Consider the following 27,074-nt stretch of genomic DNA (forward strand, 5'->3'; position numbering starts at 1 on the left):
CGATGACTGGGGGTTATCTCTACTACGCACAACCTCATTTTTTGGAACGTCTTCGACCTTCACGTACATCTCCAACATTGTGATTACAAGAAATTCCCGGCATTCGTCGGGAGTCCGCAAGAAATCACTCAAAGTGTCATCATCGTCGATGTTAAACTCTGAGTAAAAAGCAACCCCTTGCGGCGTAACGGAATACTGATATCTTCCGGTTACTTTGAGTATCACTGAACGTTTTCTCACACTCATTTTTTTGTATAACAACGATATCAATATTTCGTACTCAATTGAAAGTGGCAATTTAACATTACACTTAGCAGGTAAACTGTAGCCCACAGAGTTATTCTCCATCACAACCTCACCTCCCCCCCCTCAATATAATGATACTCTTATTCTACGTTCTTCAGACATAATGAAAAAATGCTGGAGAATTTAACAACAATAGAAAGCAAGAAGAGTTAAAAAATAAATTTTGAATGATGTTGGAGCGATTATAAGATGTTTATATAGAAAATGGCTAGCCGGGTTGTTTTTTTTTTTGTATATAGCGCCACAAAAAGTGGCGTTATACACATTTAAATTATTGAACCCGGACATTATTGGTGGGGTCAGGATAAAAGACATATAGCGCCACTATTAATGGCGCTATGTAAGTTTCTCAGTATAACGCCACTAATAGTGGCGCTATACAGTAACGGTACAGTTAACGTTACTATATAGCGCCACTATTAGTGGCGTTATATATACTTTGGTAACTTTTTTTTTACACTTATTTTAGTAACTTTAGTAAAAATTAACAATAGTATGGTTCCGCACTCATAAGTCTACCAAGGCAAATTAAATCCTCACTGAAGAATGATGAGATAAGGAGGTTCGGATTATTTAATTGGTCAATCTTAACTATTAATAATATAGCCAAATTCTAGTTTCCCTCCAAAACATCTTTAAAATATTCAAATCATGTAAGACCAATTTAAGCACTTCTTCCTTTCTTTCTTTTTCCAACGAGGGACGAAGCAACTTCTTCTCAAATACTCACATCAAAACACTAACTAATAGGCAAAATACCTTAAATCACCTCTAAACATGACTCAGATTATTAGTATCCTCCTTGAACTATGTCTGGTCTTAATTACCCCCCTTCAACTTGACCTTTTGAGGGCCATTACCCTAGACGCTGATGTGGCAAAAAATGTGAGTGCACTCGCCTGCTACGTGGATTTTTTCTGTCTATGTGGCATTTTTAACTTTTTAAGAATATTACTTTTGTAGATAATTTTTTTTTTTGAATAAAATTTATAATAAAACTTGGGTATAACTACATTATTTAGGCTAAATATTATTTGGCCAAAAATAATAAAGTTTTAGTTAATCTTTTTTTGAATTTGACCTGAAAATAAAGATTTATACAATTAAAATAAATAGTCAAGGCATCTAAAAAGTTATAAAAAATACATAGTTCGAAATTAACTATTTTGGCTATAATTTTTCATATAGCTCTAAATTACGGAGCTTTAATTTTTTTTTGTTTTACAGATTTTACCTAAAAAAGTAAAAATACATAGTTGAAATAAATAGTCATTGCATCAAAAGAAGAAATAAAAAGAGTGTACAATTGCAAGAAATTACGAGTGCAATTGTACACTCTTTTTATTTCTTCTTTTGATGCAATGACTATTTATTTCAACTATATGTTTTTTTATAACTTTTTAGATGACTTGACTATTTATTTCAATTGTATAAATCCTTATTTTCAGATCAAATTCAAAAAATGATTAACTAAAATTCTATGAATTTTGGCCAAATAAAAATATTTTGCCTAAATAATGTAGTTATATCCAAGTTTTATTATAAATTTTATTCGAAAAAAATAATCTAAAAAAGTACTAATATTTTTAAAAAGGTAAAAAAAATGTCATATAGACAGAAAAAATTCACGTGGCAGGCGAGTGCACCCACACTTTTTGTCACATCAGCGTCTAGGGGGTAATGACCCTCAAAAGGTCAAGTTGAGGGGGTAATTAAGACCGCGCATAGTTCGGAGAGGATACTAATAATCTAAGCCAAGTTTAGGGGCGGTTTAAGGTATTTTGCCCTAACTAATATGATAATAGGCTGATAGCTATGAGTGTTATATATGCGTACCAATATTCCATATTAATACCGATCATATTGAAAATTCACCAAGTCGCAATGCGAACCCTTAATATTCACATATTCAGTACCTTCCCTAATAACTACTGTAGTTTCTTCAGTGCCTGCTTTACAGTTCAAATTCTTTACCTGGACCGGGTCTTGTATTGGTTCCTCAGATTCATTCAGGCACCAAAATCTTCATTATTTTTTACTTCTTGTCGCTATTTACATATTTATTTTTAAATTACTATTGTGGTGGTTTGTAGTCAACTTGGGGCATACAAGTGTGAGAGGTGCAAAATACTATCACTTCTTTTGACCCTGGTGGAAACATATGAAACGTATTAAATAAAATAGGAAAATTACACCTCACATACGCTTCCAAAAATATTAGCAGATAATATATATATTTTTTTATATATTAATGTATAATATACCTACTTTTTAACTTATATATTTGGCCGATCGGCCAAATATGTAAATTAGTCACAATTTAGACAACAATAAGGTCTTTTTTGTTATTATTTTCCTTTTTATTCCTTTCGGCGTGTAGATTCTTACCTAATGAAACTATGGAAGAGAAAGAGGTTTTTGTTAAGTTTGGCAGAAATATGTTTGTCCCACATCGGTGGGAAAACAAAAGTTGGGGGGATTTTCCCCCTATAAAAGAAGGCTTAATGTTTAGGATTTATACACACCTCTCATTTGCCTTCTCATCTGTTTAAGGCATTTGTATTTCTCTCTTTAGTATTATTTCACTTGTATTTTTGGAGTGAAATAAAATATTGGTTGTGTCCGAGGAGTAGGCAAAATTAGCCGAACCTCGTAAATTCTGGTGTTCCCTTTATTGTTGCTTTATTGTCTTATTTATTATTTAGGGGCTGTCATAATTTTTGGTATAGTAGTTGTGACTTATTCACACTATATACATTTGGCTTCCGCAACAATTGGTATCAGAGCCAAGGTACTGTCTAAGTATGCTCTGTGGTTGCAGCATAGTCTGATCTTCCACATCAGAAAAGATTTATCTTGGTAACTGAGTCAAGGTTCTGTCTGAGTATGCTCTGTGGTTGCAAATATGTGGTTACATCAGAAAGGAATAATCTTGATTTGTGTCGTCGGCTATTAAATAATATTTGTGTCAAATATGGGAGACAATAAACAAGAAGAATCTACATCAAGTGTCAACAATACGTCATCATTGGCATCTTCGCTTATGACAAGAATTGTGTCAAATGCGAAATTTGCGGTAGAAATTTTTGACGGGTCCGGGCATTTTGGGATGTGGCAAGGCGAGGTTCTAGATGTCCTTTTTCAACAAGGGCTAGATCTGGCCATTGAAGAAAAGAAACCAGATGTTATTGGAGAAGAAGAATGGAAGATTCTCAACCGTGTTGCTTGCGGTACCATTCGATCCTACCTTGCTAGAGAACAGAAATATCCATACACAAAGGAAACTTCTGCAAGTAAATTATGGAAAGCACTGTAGGATAAATTTTTGAAGAAAAACAGTCAAAATAAATTGTACATGAAGAAGAGACTGTTTCACTTCACCTATGTTCCTGGTACCACGATGAATGAACATATCACCAGTTTCAATAAGTTGGTCACAGATTTGCAAAATATGGATACAACTTATGATGATGGTGACTTGGCCTTAATGTTGTTGGCGTCACTTCCTGATGAGTACGAGCACCTTGAAACTACTCTACTCCATGGAAATGACGAAATTTCTCTCAGAGAAGTTTGTTCGGCTTTGTACAGCTATGAACAAAGAAAGCGAGAAAAACAGAAGGGCGGAGAAGGAGAAGCACTATTTGTGAGGGGTCGTCCTCAAAATCAAACGAGGACAAAGAAGGGAAGATCCAAGTCAAGATCCAGACCCAGCAAAGATGAATGTGCCTTTTGTCGAGAAAAAGGGCACTAGAAGAAAGACTGTCCGAAGTTGAAGAATAAGGCCAAACATAACAATGGAAAGGCCATTATGGATTCAAATGTAGCTGATTGTGATGATTCAGACTTCTTATTAGTTACAACAGAGTCATCAACATCATCAGACATATGGTTGATGGACTCGGCTTGTAGCTATCATATGTGTCCCAACAAGGACTGGTTCGTGGAATTTCAAGAAGGAGAATATGGAGTCGTCCACACAGCGGATAACAGCTCTCTTACCTCATATGGAAATGGTTCAATACGATTAAGGAACCATGATGGAATGATCAGAACATTAACAGATGTTCGATATGTACCGGATTTGAAGAAGAATATCATCTCTGTGGGAGCCCTGGAATCAAAAGGGTTTAAAATCATTGCAGAAAATGGAGTGATGAGAGTATGCTCCGGTGCACTAGTGGTAATGAAGCCTAATCGGAAGAATAATAATATGTACCGCTATTGTGGCAGTACAGTTATTGGGACAGTGACAGTGACATCCAGTGACGACAAAGAGGCAGAAGCAACCAAGCTATGACACATGCGGTTGAGACATGCTGGAGGAAAATCCTTGAAAACTCTATCAGATCAAGGATTGTTAAAAGGAGTAAAGGCTTGCAACTTGGAGTTTTGTGAGCATTGTGTTAAAGAGAAACAGACAAGGGTTAAATTTGGTACAACGATCCATAATACTAAAGGCATTTTGGATTATGTACACTCTGATGTTTGGGGTCCTTCCAAAACACCTTCATTGGGTGGGAAGCACTATTTTGTAACCTTTGTTGATGATTTTTCTCGAAGAGTGTGGGTGTATACAATGAAAAACAAAGATGAAGTGCTGGGAATTTTTCTCAAATGGAAGACGATGGTGGAGAATCAAACATGCAAGAGGATCAAGTGTATTCGCACAGACAATAGAGGTGAATACAAAAATGATCATTTTAATAAGATCTGTCAAAATGATGGCATCGTCCGACACTTAACTGTCAGACATACACCACAACAGAATTGAGTGGCTGAACGTATGAACCGGACCTTGCTGGAGAAGGTACGGTGTATGTTGTCCAATGCTGGCTTGGGCAAAGAATTTTGGGCTGAGGCAGTTACATATGCATGCCACCTCATTAATCGCTTACCATCTGCTGCTATTGATGGCAAGACACCATTTGAAAAATGGTATGGAAAGCCTGCTTTAGATTATGACTCTTTGCACGTGTTTGGCTCAACTGCATATTATCATATGACGGAGTCAAAATTGGATCCAAGGGCAAAGAAGGCTATTTTTATGGGAATTACTTCTGGAGTCAAAGGATATCGCTTATGGTGTCCTATGACAAAGAAAGTAATATTCAGCAGGGATGTTACCTTTGATGAATCTGCTATGGTAAATAAGGTAACAGAAGACACCAAACAAAATAAAGGTGCTTCTAAGCAGGTGGAGTTTGAGGGAAAATTTATTTTTCCTACACAAGAAGCAGAGGAGGAAACAAATGAAGATTACCCTCTAGAAGAAGAGCCAGTAGAGGAGATTCCAACTCAGGAACCTCAACAACAACTTGAATCAATAGCAACAAGCAGGCCAAAAAGAATAATAACGAAACCTGTTCGTCTCATAGAGACGGTTGCTTGTGCAACCTCAATTGTAGCTGATGATGTTCCTACCACTTATAAAGACGTTGTCCAAAGTTTAGAAGAAGATAAGTGGAGGATTGCCATGAATGATGAAATACAGTCCCTTCATCAGAATCATACATGGAGATTGGCCAATCTCCCGAAGGGAAAGAAAGCAATTGGGTGCAAATGGGTATTTGCAAAGAAGGAAGGATTTCCTAACCAAGTAGATGTTCGCTACAAAGCAAGATTGGTGGCCAAAGAATATGCTCAAAAGGAGGGAATTGATTACAATGAAGTGTTTTCTCCAGTTGTAAAACATTCCTCCATTAGAATTATGTTGGCTTTGGTAGCACAATTGGATTTGGAACTAGTTTAGATGGATGTAAAAACTGCATTTTTACATGGAAACTTGGAGGAGGAAATCTACATGACTCAGCCAGAAGGATTCAAAGTTGCTGGAAAAGAAAATATGGTGTGCAAACTTAAAAAATCGTTGTACGGATTGAAACAATCTTCTAGACAATGGTACAAGCGATTTGACGAGTTTATGTTGCGGCAAGGGTACAAGAGAAGCAAATACGATCATTGTGTGTATTTGCACAAGCTTAAAGATGGTTCCTTTGTATATCTTCTCCTATATGTTGATGATATGTTGATAGCTTCCAAGAATTCGGAAGAAATTGATAAGTTGAAGATTCAACTGAAGAAGGAGTTCGAGATGGAGGATCTGGGTGAGGCAAAGAAAATTCTTGGCATGGAGATAATTAGAGATAAACGTTCAAAGAAACTCTGTTTATCTCAGAAAGAATATTTGAAGAGAGTACTACAACGTTTTGGCATAGATGACAAGACTAAGCCAGTTAGTACTCCACTTGCTCTCCATTTTAAGCTAAGTACTACTATGTCGCCAATGGATGAAGCTGAACGAGAGTATATGTCAAAGGTACCATACACAAATGCTGTTGGTAGCTTGATGTATGCAATGGTTTGCACAAGGCGTGACATTTCACAAGCTGTTGGAGTTATTAGCAGATATATGCACAATCCAGGGAAGGAACATTGACAAGCTGTGAAGTGGATTCTACGGTATATTCATAATACTGTAGATGTCGGGTTAGTTTTTGAGCAGGAAGACAATCAGTCTGTAGTTGGATATTGTGACTCAGATTTTGCGGGTGATCTGGATAAACGAAGATCAACTACTGGTTAAGTGTTTACTTTTGCAAAGGCACCAGTTAGTTGGAAGTCTACTTTGCAGTCAACAGTTGCTTTGTCTACAACAGAGGCAGAGTACATGGCTATTACAGAGGCTGTGAAGGAGGCAATTTGGCCTCAAGGATTGTTAAAGGAGCTTGGTGTTGAACAAAAAGGTATCACAATTTTTTGTGATAGTCAAAGTGCTATTCAATTAGCGAAGAACCAAGTTTATCATGCAAGGACGAAACATATTGATGTTCGGTATCATTTCGTACGAGAAATCATAGAAGAAAGAGGAGTCACAGTGAAGAAAATTCATACTACGGAGAATCCTGCTGATATGCTAACTAAGGTGGTGACTGCGATCAAGTTTCAACATTGTTTGGATTTGATCAACATTGTTAAACACTAAAGATTGAAGATGAAGACACAACCAAAATTTGTTATTGAGAGAAAATTGAAGATGTGGAATTTTGCCAAGGTGGAGATTTGTTAAGTTTGGCAGAAATCTTTTGTCCCACATCGGTGGGAAAAGAATGGTTGGGGGGATTTTTCCCCCTATAAAAGAAGGCTTAATGTTTAGGATTTATACACACCTCTCATTTGCCTTCTCATCTGTTTAAGGCATTTGTATTTCTCTCTTTAGTATTATTTCACTTGTATTTTTGGAGTGAAATAAAATATTGGTTGTGTCCGAGGAGTAGGCAAAATTAGCCGAACCTCGTAAATTCTGGTGTTCCCATTATTGTTGCTTTATTGTCTTATTTATTATTTGGTGGCTGTCATAATTTTTGGTATAGTAATTGTGACTTATTCACACTATATACATTTGGCTTCCGCAACAGTTTTATCCTAACTAATTATTTTCTAGTAAAAAGCAATAAATTTAAAAGACAAAGGGAATAATAAACAGAATATTCTATTGCATTTCTGATAAAACGGTATGAAACTATAATGACGGTCCAATCGTTTTTCTTACTAAAGCACGGAGAAAATAAATGATGATCTTATCTAATTTGAAAAAATATAAGAAAGCAAACGATATTAGCTTCTTCAGATGCATATATATACGTAGCATGAAGCACTCAAGAATTTCAAACAAAGCATAGAACAAAATTAAAGAACCATTTCAAGGGTCAAATATGATTAATTTCAAGACCAAAACCCTTTCTTTTTCACTCATTTTTCTGCTAAACCTCGTTCTTGTTAGATGTTCATGGTTTAACCCTAGAGTTGATATCTACATTATAAATGCCCTCCCCAAAAATTCCAAACCTTTGAAATTCATTGTCAATCTCGTGACGACGATCTAGGATACAAAGACCTTAATTTAAACGACGAGTTTTATTTTACCTTTAGAAGGAAGTTTATTGGGGAAACAACATTTTATTGTCATTTTTGGTGGATTTCTAAGCAGAAAATGTTTGTTGTTTATAATTATGGTGTAGGTGATGAATGTGGAGAGGTAAGTCGTAATAGAAATGAATGTTATTGGAGAGTACAAGAGGATGGCTTCTACCTTGGCGCTCATCGTGATCCTGTAGCTGCTTATTGGAAAAAATATGATTGGTAAAACAATTTTTAAAATTAGAAAGTTTGATATAATGGATAACTTGTATTTTATCATTCATCTCAAAAAAATAAAAGGAAGGATGGGCTGAGGGGGTTGGGTAGGGGATGGGGGGGGGGGGCGGGGATGGAGAAATTCAAACTATTATCAATGGAGTGTAATATTAATTAAAAGAAAGTGAACTATTTTACTTTCGTTGATTCAACATCCTTATTACTCGTTTATGTTATATCATAAACGATTGTGCGTGTGTGTATATATAATTCTATGGACTTACCCTTGGTCAATGCTTCTTAATTGGTGGTCAAAACTTAAAAATTCCTTCAACTTTATCTAAACATGCATCACAAAAGTCACGAAACTATTTTGTGTTACTAAAAAGTCATTCAATTTTTACCTGAGTATCTAAATATTATCTCTTTTGTTTCCTCCTAGTGACTTTTAATTTGTAATACGCATATTACTGATGTTCAAAAATAATTTATGTGCACTTGGATATATGAACTTTGTTTTTCAAAGTAATCTAATTTTTCCTTTTATCAAAATGTTCCGGATTTTAGAATTATATAATTTACAATATTTAGTGATGAGGGGTCACATTGACTGGTTATTTCTGTATTTCTTTTCCGCTGTATATATATATATATATATATATATATATATATATATATATATATATATGTTGGAATATTATATTGAATATTTTGTAGTAGTAGATTCTAAATCCAAGAAATAATCGATGACTAAGTGCTAACAACACAACAAACGATCGAAAATTATAAGGTCCAAATACATAATCACAACAATAATAAAATTAAAATTAATCGAGTTAGTGAACTAATCCTCTAATGTGCATTGCATTCAGAGAGCATAATGTTAGCAACCATTGAATTTGCTATTTGATCATATTAACTTCCTTGTTATATATAAATTCAAATTGCTCCTTCAATGAGTTATATGAACTCATGATTACCTATTAAGAAAAGCGCTTGTAAATGCCAGATTGCCAATTCACGGCTCTCCTTTATCCTTTTAAGTAAACCCCAAATCCCCTTTTTATGAAAAATATAATTCAAAAGTTGCAGAGAACATCAAACAGTAGTATTAAAAGAGAAGCTTAAGCAACTAAAGTATATACTTCTCCATACGCAAATATGATTTTGTAAAGAAAAAAAAAAAAAGACAGCATGTTTCCTTTTTAAAAAGTTATTATAGTTGTTAAACCTAAACTTCAAGACAACTATTTGCTCACGATCGTTACAAACTTCCTAACTAGATCAGCACCAGAACAAACGACGTATTTGGGCTCAGATTCATAACGAAGAGACAAGAGAAAAAGATAAATATCTTTAAATATAAAACAATATCCCTATTCCCTTTGTGATTTACATTTACAAAAAAAATGAAAAAAATTACCATAAGAATTACCTGTTAATAGGATTGATTGATCGGAATAGTGTAAGTTGATCAATATATTAAAAGAACCAACTAGTATGATTTCATTGAGGACTCGGGAGGTTCCGGTCCTAACCGAAGCTCAAGGTCCAATTCTGAATCATCACTCAGTTGCATGCCTTTATTTCCTTCTTGCGTTTCCACACAATTGATTACTTCTTTTGATGGAAAATCCACAAACAAAGGCAATTGCAAAAGATCACCTCCAATAATCAACTCATGATTGTCAATATCTTTTGCTTTTGAAATAGGATAATCATGATTTCCATCTTTTGTTTTCGAAATATGATGTTGATGATGACGATGATGATCATCATGTTCTTCTTCGGGGGTAGCACATGGCCTTTTTGAGGGACTACTCGCGTCATCGCTAGATACTTTTTTTTGCACTGATTCATCATCATATGGCGCTACAGTATCAGGAGAAGGACTGACAGACTTCTTGATATCTAAAGTTTCGCTCGGAATTTCTCTAAGCTTGGCTCTATCTTTTCTATGAATGTTCATGTGTCCACCTAACGCTTGTGCATTGGAGAAACCTCGTTTACAAAAGCTACACCTATAAAACTTAACTTGGCTTAGGCCTAATTCGTCCGATTTCCATGTTATTTGGTACTTGTCGAAATTGGAAGAATTAAGATCACTTTCCATAGCATTAAATTGCCAGAGTTTAAGGAGAAAGAAGAGGAGGGATTTTTGAGAAATAGAGAGGGATAGTCAAAGGTCAAATTGTCGTGGGGGTGTTTTAATTGACAAGAACTAGAGCAAGCATGCTTGATTTCGTATTTAACATGATAAAATATTTTGACCTTACTTCCATGTTGTAATACGCAATCAAGTTTCTCTAATCAAGATCACTATAGTGTCCTTTTCAAGAAAAAAAAATATATCCTTGTATTTGAAAGGTTGGATTTTAGATTTTGAATAACGACTCTCAATTCCAAATTGTTGAAAGAAATTTTCCTAATCTCGCAAAGCGATGTCTTAACATAGGAAAATTTTTTTTTTATAAATTTTGCCGCTCGTTGAAAACATAATTAAGTGATAAAAAGTGAGTTATTTCGATGTTATTTATGTTTTTAATGAATTTGGGTTATACAATTCAACATAGTACATGCATTCTAAGTCTTGCCGCCACCAATTTATTTACTATGTTCTCTATCTTGTTAAACTTTTCTTTATTCAAAACCGCAGAATTTCGAACCCGTAAACTTTATAATTTCTAAACCCATAAACTTCCAAACACATAAACCCTGTAAACTGATAAATTAAAAAACTAAAACTGAAAAATATATTTAAAAAATATTTTTTCGGAAGAAGGGTGTCACGACCCTAGTTCGCCCTCCGTGAACTGTCGTGACGACACCTAGTCTCTACGACTAGGTAAGCCTAACAAATGCAAAACATAAACGAAACTTGCGGAAGAAATAATCAAAAAAGCCAAAAATATCCGAAGGAAACAATATTTAAAATGTCGCTCGGCATATACAACACAACTTCTCAGAATCTAATACACTATCCCAAAATTCGGAAACTCACAGAACCACAAGCCTTTGGATATCTAACATGTCTAACTTCAGAATATCTAACAAGGAAAAGAAATACAGAAGGGAATGTTTAAAAGCTAGAATAGAAAGGGACTCCTCGGTCTGCGGACTGGGTAGATGTAACTCGAAGTCTCTAGAGCAGTCGCCTCGCCTCACGGGTGGTAGGACTGAGTCGACGTACCTGGATCTGCACATGAAAAATATGCGCAAAAATAACATGAGTACACCACAGCGGTACTCAGTAAGTGTCAAGTCTAAACTTCCAAACAAAAGCCGTTTGATAATAAGCTTAATTATGTAGAGAGTTTTGTACAAAAGGAAGTTGTTGCATTACTAGACAACGTAACGTCTAATAAGACAACAAGAAGCATGGGTACTTGGGATTTGATTAAACTAAGTATATTTGAATTAGTAGATAATATACATTCCTGCACGCTTGGAGACAAAGTCAACACAATACTTTAGGTAAAAATTGTGAACTCTTTCATTACTTGTTCTTCTTGTTTTTTCCTTTCTTTAAGCAACAGTGGAAGTTGCTCTGCAGACACGAACTTATAAACAAATTAACATTCTTCACCAGAAGAAAATTTAAATGCTAGGTCGATTCATTATCGTAACGCACCTTTTTGGCTGTTTGTGCCGCTGCCTAGTTTTTTAAAGTAGTAAGAGCATTTTCTTATATCACTTATTTTATTTTATTTAATTAATATAAGAGGTTTAAGATAAGAGTGAGTTGCTCTAGTGGTGGGCACCCTCCACTTCCAACCAGTGGCAGAGTCAGAATTTTTATTGAGTGTCAAAATATAAATAATTAGATACATCGAAAAATCAAGGGGAGTCAACATATAGTAAATATACATAAAATAAAAAATTTTATCTAGTAATATAGTGTAATTTTCTGGCGAAGAGGTGTCGCTTGATACCCCTTGGTTCAATGTGGCTCCGTCATTGCTTCCAACCAAGAGGTTGTGAGTTCGAGTCACCTCAAGAGCAAGGTGAGGAGTTCTTGGAGGGAGGGATGCCGAGGGTCTATCGGAAACAGCCTATTTACCCCAGGGTAGGGGTAAGGTTTGCGTACACACTACCCTCCTCAGGCCCCACTTGTGTTGTTGTTGTTGTTAAGATAAGAGCCTTCCCAACTTGTTTAGGATTGAGACATAATTTTTAGTTTTTGTCTCAATTAGGTTTCTTTATATAGTTTGATTTAAAAAAACTAGGGTGCTTTTTCTTTTTAAGAAATAGAACGTTATTTAGAGTAAAAAGATGGATAATAAACTAATATAAGATATTAAGAAAGGCAATGAAGAAGTTTCTAGGAGAGAAATTTGACGAATTTTGAAACAGTAAAAATACAAAGCATGGCAGTTGTTTTTAGATTAAGCTTGTGATTTTCTTCGATAATGATGGTCAACTAAAAAGATAGGATTTAATTGCTATACACTGACAATGTAAATTTTTATACTACCATGTTAAAGATTATGACAATTACAAGCACCTATTAAGTACTTTAAAATAAAGCATGTAACCTATTATAATCAATGTAGCTGATATAGAAATACAGGGGTGTATTCTGAAATATTTGAAGTAGCCAACCTTCCTTCTGTGGCTTGCTATACCGTGGCATGAAATGATATTAAAGTTTTTTTAGTATAGATTAGGATAATCTAGAAATAAAAGTGACGTGAGAAACAACTATTTACATTACATATGATCCTATGTGATAATCGCAAAAGTTACTCAACATATGATTGATGTATTTTTTCCGCTGATATTACTTAATTTAGAGCTGATTTAACCTGGTCTGATGGTCAGATTCAATATAAAGTGACACGATATACCTTCTAACTTTAAGACTGGACAAAATGTCTTTCTTTCCTATGCATTTAGACAAAAAAAAAAAACGAGGTTAAAATGTTTATCATTGAATTTTAAATACCAAATAGTTAAGTAAAAAATGAATAGACTAATCTTAGATAGAAGTGTAATGTATTAATTGGAGTGGAGGTACTGTTTACCTTCAAAATCGGATAGCAATTGAATTTGTAAGTGGTTTTAAGGATATGCGGATTAACTTGACACAAAGCGATAAATTAAGTTGCAGTTGAAATAAACAATGAATGATAAAGTAAATTCAAACCACACAAATTCAACATTTACGGTCTTGGGAGCTCACTCACACTCGAACTGGATGCACTTCGATCGGTATCAAGAGACAGAAGAATAAGAGCTTAAAGAGAGAAATAATAATATATTACTTTGGAATGTGTGCTACAATGTGCTAAATGAATTATGAGACACCCTTTATATAGTAGAAGAGTCATACTTTAGGTACGATTCTATAAAAGGTAAAAAAATCACTTGATTTGCTGATTACCGGTTCCTTATTGATAAGTGTTGAGATTCCCGCCGTAATATCCGACCGACCACGGATATTTCGGTCTTCTGTTGGCTATGTTAACAATGTTGCTTCGAGCTCGTTCAGGGCTAGGATCGATTCCGGGATCGCGGCCTTGGTATTCTCGAAGGTAGGCGTTCTAACCCAGGATTTGTCACGGCCCAAAAATCCCTCTGAAGAAGTTGTGATGAAACCTAGTTTCTTAAACTAGGTAAGCCTAACATTAACAGAAATCACAATACTATTCACTAGCTTCACATTAGATAACTCTGAATAATTACAATTTCCAAAATCGGTAGTACAAGTATTTATACATATTGAATACATCACTGTTCCAAAACAAAAAGAAACAATAGAAATAAATACAACAAAAGGTGACTCTGAGGCCTGCGATCGCAGCAACAGGTTTAGATGAGTCTCCACAGCGATGATCCGCACAACTACTAACGACAAAATACCTGGATCTGTACAAAAATGTACAGAAATATAGTATGACTGCACCACAGCGGTGCCCAGTAAGTATCAAGACTAACCTCGGTGGAGTAGTGACGAGGAACAGTCAAAACACCTACTGGTCTAATAAATTGAACAGAATATGACAATACATTAACAGGATAAGGATAACAGAGTAATGCCAATAGCAGGGAGAAATCAAATTACAACAATGGAGATAATAATGGAAAACATGAATGTTAACGAAAATAACCAGAAAATTACAGACCAACACAGTTGGGATACAGATCAGTAAAATATTATCAATTAGAGAAAACAATATTAACTCAACCAATCGCATCATTTCTAATACACAGAATTCCAACCATCCCGGTACTCGGTACCTCACCACAAAATCATAACTTTCAAACCTTTAACACACATGGCACCTTGTGCCCACATATTTCCTTTTCACTTTGCACAATAAAACCACGTGCTACTCAGTACATAATGCCCGTAACTAACGCAAATTAAGATGTTCAAGGAGTCTCATTTATATAATATAAAGTAAATTACAGTTTCTAAACCAAATAGGAAAATCAATGAGAAAAGATGAAGTTATTTTAGAAATCATTTGAGTGAAGAAAATAACATTTTCAAATAAAAATACAACATTGAATAAGCTATTTCCTTTAATATAGGATTTATTAAATTAAAACTTAATAGAAATTCCTTTTTAAGTAAAATACAATCTCATATGGGTTAAGGAAATTTAATTGAGAAACCAATTGAAATAGAATATAACAATTATTAGATTTTGTACTATTGAGATTTATATATGGCGAGTTCTAATTTAAAAGTCATACAAGAGTAAATTTACCTTGAAAATTAATCCACCAGAATGACAGTATCTGGGGCAGAACTCAAGAAATGACGGCAAGTCAATAAATCAATGTCAATAACTCGATCCTCAAAACTCAGCGAAACCAGAAACACAAATTATCAAAGTCTTGTACGAATAAACTAAAGTCAATATAGTAAAACAGAGGATACCAAAATATAAGATATGTATATTCACCCTTATTACTCCTTATCAATCCACCCTTATTCCTCTTGTTGCGGCGGGCAACCCGATCCCACCAGACAATATTAATATCATAATAATAAATATAATGTTGTGCGACGCGCAACTGGTCCCACCAATCTACCCTTATTACTCCTCAATATATCACCCTTATTCCTCCTGTTGTGGCGTGCAACCCGATCCCACCAATCTACCCTTATTACTCATGTTGCGGCGTGCAACCCGATCCCATCAGACAATCACATTTCACCCTTATTCCTCCTTAATATATCACCCTTATTCCTCTTGTTGCGGCGTGCAACCCGATCCCACCAGACATAGTTTAAATCAACAACAACAATTCAACAACTCAAGTACATGAATTTCCACCACCAAGAGTATGAGTACATGGCAACAAGAGAATCACAAAAAATCAAGGAGTACAACAACCTTTACATAAACAACAAGACAAATAAGGCACATGTTAACTACACAGACAACCTCAACGATTTGGATAGGTAGAACATATGCACAAAGTCGTAGAGGAACTCACAATTAAGAAGTATCAAAACAATAAGGAGGGCAACCACTTCAGTTAAGACAAATAAGAGGCAAATAACAAGTAAGAGGTAAAGAAGTGCTAATAACGTCGTACATAGCATGCTGAGGTGAAACTATCAAATAAAAAACTGAATCATATCAGAACAACTTCCCACTTAGTGAACATAAGGACCTAAAAACTGTCACGACCCTAAATCCGAACCCGGTCGTGATGGTGCCTCTCGTAAAGATAAGGTCAGCCGGCACTTTCCATTTCAGTTTTAAGAAATCAAACCATAAGAATTTAAGTCTAAAACATGATAAATAATCCAAATGTAAGCAGTTAACAGAACAATTGTGGAAAATAAACCGAACACAGTCCGATACTGGGGTGTCACTAGTTATGAGCAACTACCAAATCCGGATAAATACAAGAAAGGTCTACAAGCTTCTAGGGATGGGCATATATCAGTTCGAACCTAAAAAACCGACCGAACCAATTTTTTTTTTAAATTTCGGTTTCGGTTATTCGGTTTTTTCGTTCGGTTTCAATTTAAAATTTTTAAAATTCAATTTTTCGGTTCGGTCGTCGATTATTGATTTTTTTTTCGGTTAACCGAAAAATCGAATTATTAGTACATGGATTCTTTAAACTATATATTCCATACTTATATAGGCTAAGGCCCAATTTTAAGTTCCATAAAAATCAGCCCATCCCAAACTCAATTGCCCAAAATCCAAATACGCTACCCACACCTACTCATCAGCTCCTTTCCTTTTCCCATTCTTAATCTTTACCCAAAGTAGGCTAGGGCTTTTCTTTCTCCCTTCTCTTCTCAGTTCTCTCTATCGGCAGTTCCTCCCCCCAAATACGCTAGGGCTTCCATTGATACACTAGTGGTTTTCCCAAATACGCTAGGGATCTGTCATTGTCGTCAAATTTCTTGTGCCGGTAAGCTTAACTTTTGTTATATTTCTCTCATTTCTTCTTTTTTTTTTGTTCTCTTTCATCTACTCCTCGTCGATCTTCTCTTCTTTCTCTCATTTCAGTAATTTTTTTCTTTTTTTTCCTGCTAAAAGTTAGTATTTAAAGACTTAAAGGTGCATGCAGCATGTATATTATTGAAAGAAGTCTTGACTCTTGAACTTGATGTCCATTTTCTTGCAATATTTGTTGGTTTCAGTGTTGTTGAGAGGTTCTAACTTGTTATTAAAACAAAAAAAGCTCGCTGCTCAGTATTTTATTGTTATGCTTGTATTTGTTTTTGTAGATGGAAGAAAATGGAAGTAGGGTAAGCGAAGCCTGCGAAGGTGGGGGTTCAAATGATAGCATACCTAATACTGAAGGTCTCAGTCCAGACAGTCCTGATAAAGCTCCAAAGAAAAGGAAAGCGATGCAACCTATATCTGATGCTTGGAAACATTTTGAGAAGTATGATGATCCTAGTGGAGCTAAAAGAGCAAAATGTAAGTACTGTCAAAAAAACTTATGATGCTGCTACGAAAGGTAATGGTGCTACATCAATGAACAATTATCTCGCTAAGTATCCCAAAATGGCCCGTATCATGGAAAATAGTCAAACACAAATCAGTTTTCTGCCAGTTTCAAATGGGGAAAATGAAGGGGTGCTTACCACTTGGAAATATGATCAAACACTTAGTAGGAGAGCTTTAGCTCAAATGATAATTTTGGATGAACTGCCATTTAGTTTTGTTGAAAAGTAAGGATTTAAGAAGTTTATGGGAGTCACAATGCCTTAAATTCAAATTCCTTCTCGTAGAACATTGACAAGAGATTGTTATGAACTTTATTGTGAACAAAGACAAAGTTTGAAGAAACCCTTCAATGAAGCACGTCCTAAAATCTGTCTTACAACAGATACTTGGAATTTTATACAAAGAATAAACTATATGTGTCTTACTGCTCACTTTATTGACAGAGATTAGAAATTGTATAAAAAGATAATAAACTTTTTTCCTATATCTAGTCATAAGAGTGATAATATGGCATCGGTAATTACTAATTGCTTGCTTGATTGGGGGTTAGAAAATGTATTTACTATAATGGTAGATAATGCTAGCTCCAATGATGTCACAGTAAGAGAAGTGTCCAAACAATTGACTACTTGGGGAACTAATATAATGAATGGTAAACACCTGCATGTTAGATGTATGACTCACATACTTAATCTCATTGTACAAGATGGGTTGAAAGAAATTGGTGTTTCTATCAAGAGAGTTAGACAAGTTGTGAGATACATTAGACAATATCCCGCTAAGATTAGAAAGTTTAAAGAATGTTGTGAATCTCAAAAGTTAACTTCCAAGAGATCATTATGCTTAGATATTTCTACTCGATGGAACTCTACATACATGATGTTAGACACAACAAAACAATTTGAGCTTGCCTTTGACAATATAGTTTCTTTGATATTGGATTGTTGTATCATCTTCGTACCTATGTATGTGAAGATGGAACTAGTGCATGTGATCTCACAAGTGCTGACTGGGATAATGTGAGAAAAATGGTAAACTTTCTTGAAGCTTTTTATTTGCTTACTTTGAGGGTCTCTGGTTCTATTTATGTCACTTCCAAGGTGCATTTTGTTGAAATTTGTGAGCTTGATCTTATTTTGAAAGAGTGGATGGAACATGAAGATACTAGTTTCAAAGAAATGGCAAAAAAATGAAAGAAAAATTTGCCAAGTATTGGGGTGAACCTGAAAAAATGAACAAGATGATCTTTATTGCATTAATTTTGGATCCCCGTAACAAGCTTGAGTATGTTCCTTTTGCAATTGTGAGGATGTTGGGAGAAAAAGAAGGGAAAAAATTGATTGTAGAGGTGAAAAATTATATGGATTCTTTGTTTGATTATTATGTAAAACAAATTCAGAAGGAACATCATCTGTTTCATCTGGAAACACAACAACTACTGTCAGTGGTTATAATGAAGCAAAATTGGAATTTGAGAAACATAAGGAAGTGACAGGAGGTTTAGGTTCTAAATCAGAGTTAGAAAGATATCTTGCTGAAGATCTTGAGCCTGAAACAAATTACTTTAAAATCTTAAAGTTGTGGAAAATCAATGAGCCTAGATTTCCCATTCTTGCGGAGATGGATCGTGATCTGTTAGCCATTACTACTTCAAGTGTTGCATCTAAATGTGCATTCAGTACGAGAGGTCGCATTCTTGACCCATTCAGGAGTTCGTTGACTCCTAAACTGGTCCAATCTCTTATTTGTCTTCAAGATTGGCTTTGAAGTGAACCTATTCCTATTAAAGTTGGGGAAGACTTGGAGTATCTAGAACAACTAGAACTTGGTAATTATTTTGTGTTTTGCCTTTATTATTTTACAAATAGTTTACTTAACACTGATGCATGACAAAGTTTTCTTCAATATTTTCCTTAGATTTGGCTAATAGTGCAAAAGATTCAACTATTATTGACATATAGTTGCAACATGTACCATGTGTGGTAAGTTGATAGCCTTCTGTATATTTGAAGATATAACATTAATATATTTTATTATAAATCAATTGCGTTTTTGACTTATAATTATGTCTTTTGTTGCAAAGGTTTGATCATGGTGCCTAAATGGAAGTGATGCTGCAGTAAATAGACTTCACTTGTTTCATGCTACTTAATGTAATTATTTCTCTGGTTTTGAGACTTCAGCAGCATGAAAACTTTCTAACTTTTGGATTATTCTTTTGGTTATGTAATATGCTTGTACTAAACAATGGCAAAGTAGCATAGATTCTAAATTTTTGTTCTCTCATGGCTGTAAACAGTGGCAGCAAAGCGGCAAAGCAGCATAGCTCTTTTTGTTTTTTGGTTATGTAATGTAGTGCTCTTTAGTTTGTAACTACTCCCTACTCCCTAGTTTATATTTGTTTTGTATGATTGTGGGATCTTGTATGGACCAAGTAGAGGTGTAATTAACAACATCCTTTGGTTATGTTTGTTAGCAGTATCAATTGCAAGGTCTCTTTTTATTAGGATGATTTGAGTAACATGTAACTCATACCAGATTTTTATTACCAGATTTGAGTAACAAGGAACTCATACCAAATTGAGAAATCAATGTTTAAATTGATGCAATAAATTGTTCCTTTTTCGGTCATCTCATTCCCCGTTCAAAGAATCCAGGCTTAGACTAAACTTTGTAAAATTGGGCCTAGTGTAGTAGTGTTTGTTATATATGGTCTTAGCCTATATATAGTTTATGATTATGTAAATAAAAGAACAAATTTATGACTTATCACATTCAAAAAGTCCAAAATTTTGGAAAAACCCAACAAATTAGCCAATTATTATGCAAAAGAAGCCCAGCCCAATATGATAATGTTCAAACCAAAAATCGACCCAAAATAAACCGAACTAAAATAAAAAAATCGAACTGAACTGAACTTATTTCAGTTCGGTTTCTGTTACTATATTTACAAAACCGAAAACCAAATAACCGAACCGAATTTCTTCAAACCTAAACGAACCGACTGAACGCCCACCATTAGAAGCTACTATAGAGTCGCTAATCAGAGAAAGAAAATGAGATAAAGGGGGAGAAACAAGGGGCTGTGGACGCTAAACAGCTACCTCGTGAACTCCGAAATCTGCTGGGAGCTCTCAACCCTCGCAAGCAGGATCAGCAATGCCTGAATCTGCACACGGGATGCAGGGAGTAAAGGGACTACTCCAACTCAGTGAGTAAAAATCATAAATAAACGACAGAGATATGAAAGCACATAAGGCACATTACAGGCTATAATGAAGCAGTAAAACTAGTAAAAATAGTGAATCAGTAAAGATATGTAAAATCATTTAAGTTCAGTTTAATCTTCATTAAATGCTTTTTCAACAATTAAACAGGTAAATGACAGACAATAAGAAAGAAAAACACGTAAAGGTTCGCCCTTCGATCGCAATATCAACAAATTCGCCCCTCGGGCAATATCTTAGAACAATACCAGCTCCTCGGGCTATAACTCACATCACAATGGGTATCTGCGCTCAATGAGGGGTGTGCAGACTCCTGGAGGGGCCCCTTACGGCCCAAGCGCAATATCAAGCCATCTCGTGGCATCATCACTAGGCTCTTGGCCTCATATCAACAAGTCACCTCGTGGCATACATATCTCAAGCCCTCGGCCTCAAAATCATAACCAAATATTTCCTCACAACATAGGCCCTCGGCCTTACTCAGTCAAAATCCTCACAAGCCACTCGGGCAATAGTAAAACATGGTTTTCAGCCCCAAATATCATTTAGAAGATCATTTAAGTGTTAAAACGGAGTAAGCATGGCTGAGTTATGAAAATAGTGGAATATAGCATGACTAAGTTCAAGTATAAAGTCAAAACAATGAGAAAATATCAATAAAAATCCTCTAAGGGTTCAAATAGTTGGCATGAGGCCCAAATATGGCATTCAACCCAAAACATGATGTACACAAATAGATTTTAGTCAAATACGCGGTGAATAGTCATTCGGGACGGACTAAGTCACAATCCCCAATAGTGCACGACACCACGCTCATCATCAAGTGTGTACGTCACCTTAATATAGCATAACGATGTGCAAATCTGGGGTTTCATACCCTCAGGACAATATTTATAATCATTACTCACATCTTCCCGATCCAAATCTCTATCTCGCGACACCTTTTCCCCTCGAATCGGCCTCCACTCACGTCGAATCTAACCAAAATCAGGATCACGGCATCAAAATATGCAAAAGGAACGAAGCCCAAGCGAAAATAATCAATTTACAACCTAAGTCCCGAAATTACCAAAACCTGAACCGGGGCCCACGTCTCAAAATTTGATAAAATTCACATCAATGGATTACTTGTCTCCCTACGAGTTCATACATTCAAAAGTACCAAAATCCGACCACAATAGGTGCCTCAAATCCTCACGTCTAGGTCTCTAATACCAAGCCCTAATTTTTCCCAATTTTAACCCTTAAATTCCATTAATTATAGCTCTAATCCGTGAAATAATACCATAGGGACGAGTTTTAGGTCAAAAATCCTTACCTCAATGAGGTCTCCTTGAATTCTCTCTTCAAAATTGCCCAAAGCTCTAGAAATCGCGTTTAAAAATGGTGAAACCCTCTGAAAATCGCGAAGGAAGAAATATATACATTCTGACCCAGGCATTTTCGCACATGCGGTCAATCCACCGCATCTGTGTGGTATCGCTTTTGCGGTCCAAGAGCCACTTCTGAGGTTTTTCACTTATTCTCAACTTTCCGCACCTGCGCCATCGCAGGTGTGGTTACCCAACCGCTTCTGTGGTCACGACCTACCTCACCTTCTTCCGTTTTTGCGGCCTTCTACCTCGCATCTGCAGCATTGCACCTGCGGTCCCCAAACTGCAGGTGCGGAAATAAAAGAAGCAGAAAATCTGCAGCTTACCAAAATTCCAAACTTCTCCGTCAACCATCCGAAATCATCCCGAGGCCCCTGAGACCTCAACCAAAAGTACAAACATATCCCATAACCTTATTCAAACTTATACCAATCTTCAAAACACCTCAAACAACATCGAATCAACCAAAAGACATCGGATTCAAGCCTAAGTTTCCAAATTCTTTCGAAGTACGCTTTTGATCAAAAGCCCAACCAAACCACGTCCAAATGACCTGAAATTTTGCACACACATCCCAAATGACACAATGGAACTACTGCAACTCTCAGAATTCCATTTCGTATCAAAATCTCACATATCAATCGGAAAACCCAAAAATCCAATTTCGCCAATTCAAGCCTAAATGTACTCCGGACCTCCAACACACATTCCAATCACGCTCCTAAGTCCCAAATCACCTCCCAAAGCTATCCGAATCATCGGAACTCACATCCGAACCCTCTAACACATAAGTCAACATCCGATTGACTTTTCCAACTTAAGCTTCCTCAAAAGAGACTAAGGTCTCAAACCTTACCAAATCCTTTCCGAGCCAACCAACCCAATCATATATACAACCGATAGACAAAGTAATAAGAAGCAGAAATGGGAGAAACGGAGCGGTAATTCATGAGACCACTGGCCAGGTCGTCACATCCTTCCTAACTTAAACAAACATTCGTCCTCGAACGAGGTAAGAAACATACCTGAAGCCTCAAACAGGTGAGGATATCTGCTCCGCATCTCTTGCTCGGTCTCCCAGGTAGCCTCCTCCATGGGCCAACCTCTCCACTGCACCTTTACTGAAGCTATACCCTTTGACCTCAACTTTCGAACCTAACGACCCAAAATAGCTACTAGCTCCACATCATAAGTCAAATCACCATCCAACTGAACCGTGCTGAAATCCAAAACATGAGACGGATCCCCAACATACTTCTGGAGCATAGAAACATGGAATACCGCATGCACACTCGACAAGCTGGGTGGAAAACCAAGCTCATAAGCCACCTCCCCAATCCTCCGAAGCACCTCAAAAGGCGCAATGAACCGAGGACTCAATTTACCCTTCTTTCCAAACCTCATAACACCCTTCATGGGCGAAACCTTCAACAGAACCTTCTCGCCAACCATGTAGGACACATCTCGAACCTTCCTGTCAGCATAACTCTTTTGCCTCGACCGCACTGTACGAAGCCTCTCCTGAATTACCTTCACCTTTTCTAAAGCATCTTGAACCAAGTCTGTCCCCAATAGCCTAGCCTCACCGGGATCAAACCAACCAACTGGAGATCTACACCGCCTCCCATACAAAGCTTCATATGGAGCTATCTGGATACTCGACTGGTAGCTGTTGTTATAAGAAAAATCCACAAGCGGTAAAAACTGATCCCATGACCCTCCGAAATCAATGACACAAGCACACAACATGTCCCCAATATCTGAATAGTGCGCTCGGACTGCCCGTCCATCTGAGGGTGAAAAGTTGTGCTCAATTCAACTTGAGTATCCAACTCTCGCTCCACAGACCTCCAAAACTGCGAAGTAAACTGAGTACCTCTATCTGAAATGATGGAAACTGGGATGCCATGCAAAGGAACAATCTCTCGGATATAGATCTCTGCCAACCGCTCTAAAGAATAGGTAGTACACACAGGAATAAAGTGCGCAGACTTGGTCAGCCGATCCACAATCACCCAAATAGCATTGAACTTCTTCAAAGTCTATAGTGATCCTCTCCCACTTCCACTCTAGAATATCCATTTGCTGAAGCAAGCCACCTTGTCTTTGATGCTCATATTTCACCTGCTGATAATTGAGACACCGAGCTACAAATCCTATAATGTATTTCTTCATTCTCCTCCACCAATAATGTTGCCTCAAATCCTGATACATCTTCATGAAACCCGGATGAATGGAATACCGCAAGCTATGGGCCTCCTCCAAAATCAACTCCCGAAGCCCATCCACATTGGGCACACATATCCGGCCCTACATCCTCAACACCCCATCATCACCAATGGTCACATCTCTGGCATCATCATGCTGAACTCTGCCCTTAAGGACAAGCAAATGTGGATCATCATACTGGCGCTCTCTGATGCAATCATATAAGGAAGACCGAGAAAATACATAAGCCAATACCCGACTGGGCTCCGAAATATCTAACCTCACAAACCAATTGGCCAAGGCTTGAACATCAACTGCAAGGGGTCTCTCCCCAACTGGAATATATGCCAAACTCCCCATACTCACCGCCTTTCGGCTCAAAGCATCGGCCACCATATTGGCCTTCTCCGGATGGTACAATATAGTGATATCATAATCCTTAAGCAACTCCAACCATCTTCGCTGCCTCAAATTAAGATCCTTCTACTTGAACAAGTGCTAGAGGCTACGATGATCAGTAAACACCTCACAAGACACACCATACAAGTAATGCCTCCAAATCTTCAACGCGTGAACTATGGCAACCAACTCCAAATCATGAACGAGGTAGTTCTTATCATGGGGCTACAACTGACGATAAGCATAAGCAATAACTATACCCTCCTGCATCAACACACAACCAATACCAACTCTCAAAGCATCACAATACACGGTATATAAACCTGAAGTTGATGGCAAAACTAACATTGGAGTGGTGGTCAATGCTGTCTTGAGCTTTTGAAAGCTCTCCTCACACTCATCCGACCATACAAACGAAGCACCCTTCTGAGTCAACTTGGTCAAGGGTGATGCGATAGACGAGAATCCCGGAACAAACCGGTGATAATAGCCTGCCAAACCAAGAAAGCTGCAAATCTCTATGGCTGAGGACGGTCTGGGCCAACTTTGAACCGCCTCTATCTTCTTCGGATCAACCTGAATACCCTCAATGGACATCACGTGCCCCAAGAAAGCCACTGAACTGAGCCAAAACTCACACTTGGAGAATTTTGCATAAAGATTATCCTCTCTCAATCTCTGGAAGACAACCTTCAATTGCTCCGCGTGCTCCTCCTGACTACCCGAATACACTAGAATATCATCAATGAAGACTATGACAAACGAGTCAAGATAAGGCCGGAACACGCTGTTCATCAGATGCATTAACGCTGCTGGGGCATTGGTCAGCCCAAAAGACATTACCAAGAACTCATAATGATCATATCGGGTCCTGAAAGCTGTCTTAAGAATATCCGAGTCCCTGATCTTCAACTGGTGATAGCCTGAACGGAGATCAATCTTGGAGAAAACTCTCGCTCCCTGAAGCTGGTCTAATAAATCATCAATGCGAGGCAAGGGATATTTGTTCTTAACTGTTACTTTGTTCAATTGCCTATAATCAATGCACATCCTCATAGTGCCATCCTTCTTCTTCACAAATAGAACCGACGCACCCAAAAAGGTGACACACTAGGCCGAATGAACCCCTTATCAAGGAGTTCCTGAAGCTTCTTCTTTAACTCTTTCAACCCCGCTGGTGCCATACGATACGACAGGATAGAAATGGGCTGAGTGCCCGGCACCAGGTCAATACCAAAATCAATATCCCTGTTCGGTGGCATGCCCGATAGGTATGCAGGAAACATATCGGGTAAATCCCTCACAACTGGAATAAAATCAATACTGGGAGTCTCAGCACCGACATCCCTCACAAAGGCTAGATACGAAAGACAACCTTTCCCAACCATACGATGGGCCTTTAAGAACGCGATCACTCTACTGGGAACATAATCAGTCATACCTCACCACTCAATCCGCGACACACCCGACATTAGAACTATTAAATGGGTCGACCCGACCTGAACCCGAACTCGTTGACTCTTGACCATGGGTCCTAAACTGGGCTGATCCAGTTCATTGTCTTATAGGGGCCGATCCAGATTTGACCCATTAATCAAAACATATTGGCACGACCCGCACCCATAACCCGTAATCCCTTAACTCGGGCCCTAATGGGCCGAATCCAATTTAATTAAAAAAAGTTAAAAACTAATAAATGATAAAAAAATTTAAACTTTATACATATATACGAACTTGAAATTACTACATGTCCTTGAAGCCGGTTAGAATAAAAATGAAAGAAAAATCATACTTTAATAACATTAAGGCTTGAAAAACATATGAAATTCGACTATTTCTATAACAAATAGTCTAAACTATATGGAATTCGACTATTTCGACAAGACGCCTCATAGTGTCTGGTACTATATTCTTTCTTCAATGTTTGGATTCAATTTTTTACCACTTGTCTGAATATATATGTATGTGAACTGGTCCGGGCCGGTTGACACGTGGGTCAGCAACCGGTTTCGGTTCGGGCCGGTTCAGTGGGTCAAAATATTATAGCCTGGCCCAGGCCCCTTAAATTAATGGATTGGTTCGGTTAGGGTTTCGTGGTTCATGGGCCAGTTAAGGGGTCAATTTTAATGGGTTATGTGGGCTGGTTTGTGGGTCGACCCGGCCTATTTGTTAGGTGTACCCGATATAGCCAATGTGACTGTCTTAGCATGACAGTCCAGGATAGCACGACACAGAGATAGCCAATCCATGACCAAAATGACATTAAAATCCACCATACACAATAATAAAAGATCCACACGGGCCTTCAGACCCCCAATAGTCACCACACACGACCAGTACACATGTTCTACAACAACAGTATCGTCCACCAAGGTAGATACATGAACAGGTGAAGCAAGAGACTCACAGGGCATTCCCAAATAACGAGCAAAGTATGATGACACAAAAGAAAAGGTGGAACCGAGATCAAATAATAAAGAGGCATCTCG

The 27,074-nt window shown here is 37.0% G+C and overlaps 1 protein-coding gene across 1 annotated transcript; it reads right to left on the minus strand.

Moving 5' to 3' along the window:
• Positions 1–9,797: 9,797 nt before the first annotated feature.
• On the minus strand, positions 9,798–10,674 carry LOC107814738 (uncharacterized). Its single transcript, XM_016640190.2, has one exon. It carries the CDS (start codon positions 10,553–10,555, stop codon positions 9,938–9,940), a length of 618 nt encoding a protein of 205 aa, XP_016495676.2. The 5' UTR covers positions 10,556–10,674; the 3' UTR covers positions 9,798–9,937.
• Positions 10,675–27,074: the final 16,400 nt, after the last annotated feature.

This window comes from Nicotiana tabacum, chromosome 10 (assembly GCF_000715075.1).
Source record: "Nicotiana tabacum cultivar K326 chromosome 10, ASM71507v2, whole genome shotgun sequence".
Lineage (NCBI taxonomy): Eukaryota > Viridiplantae > Streptophyta > Magnoliopsida > Solanales > Solanaceae > Nicotiana > Nicotiana tabacum.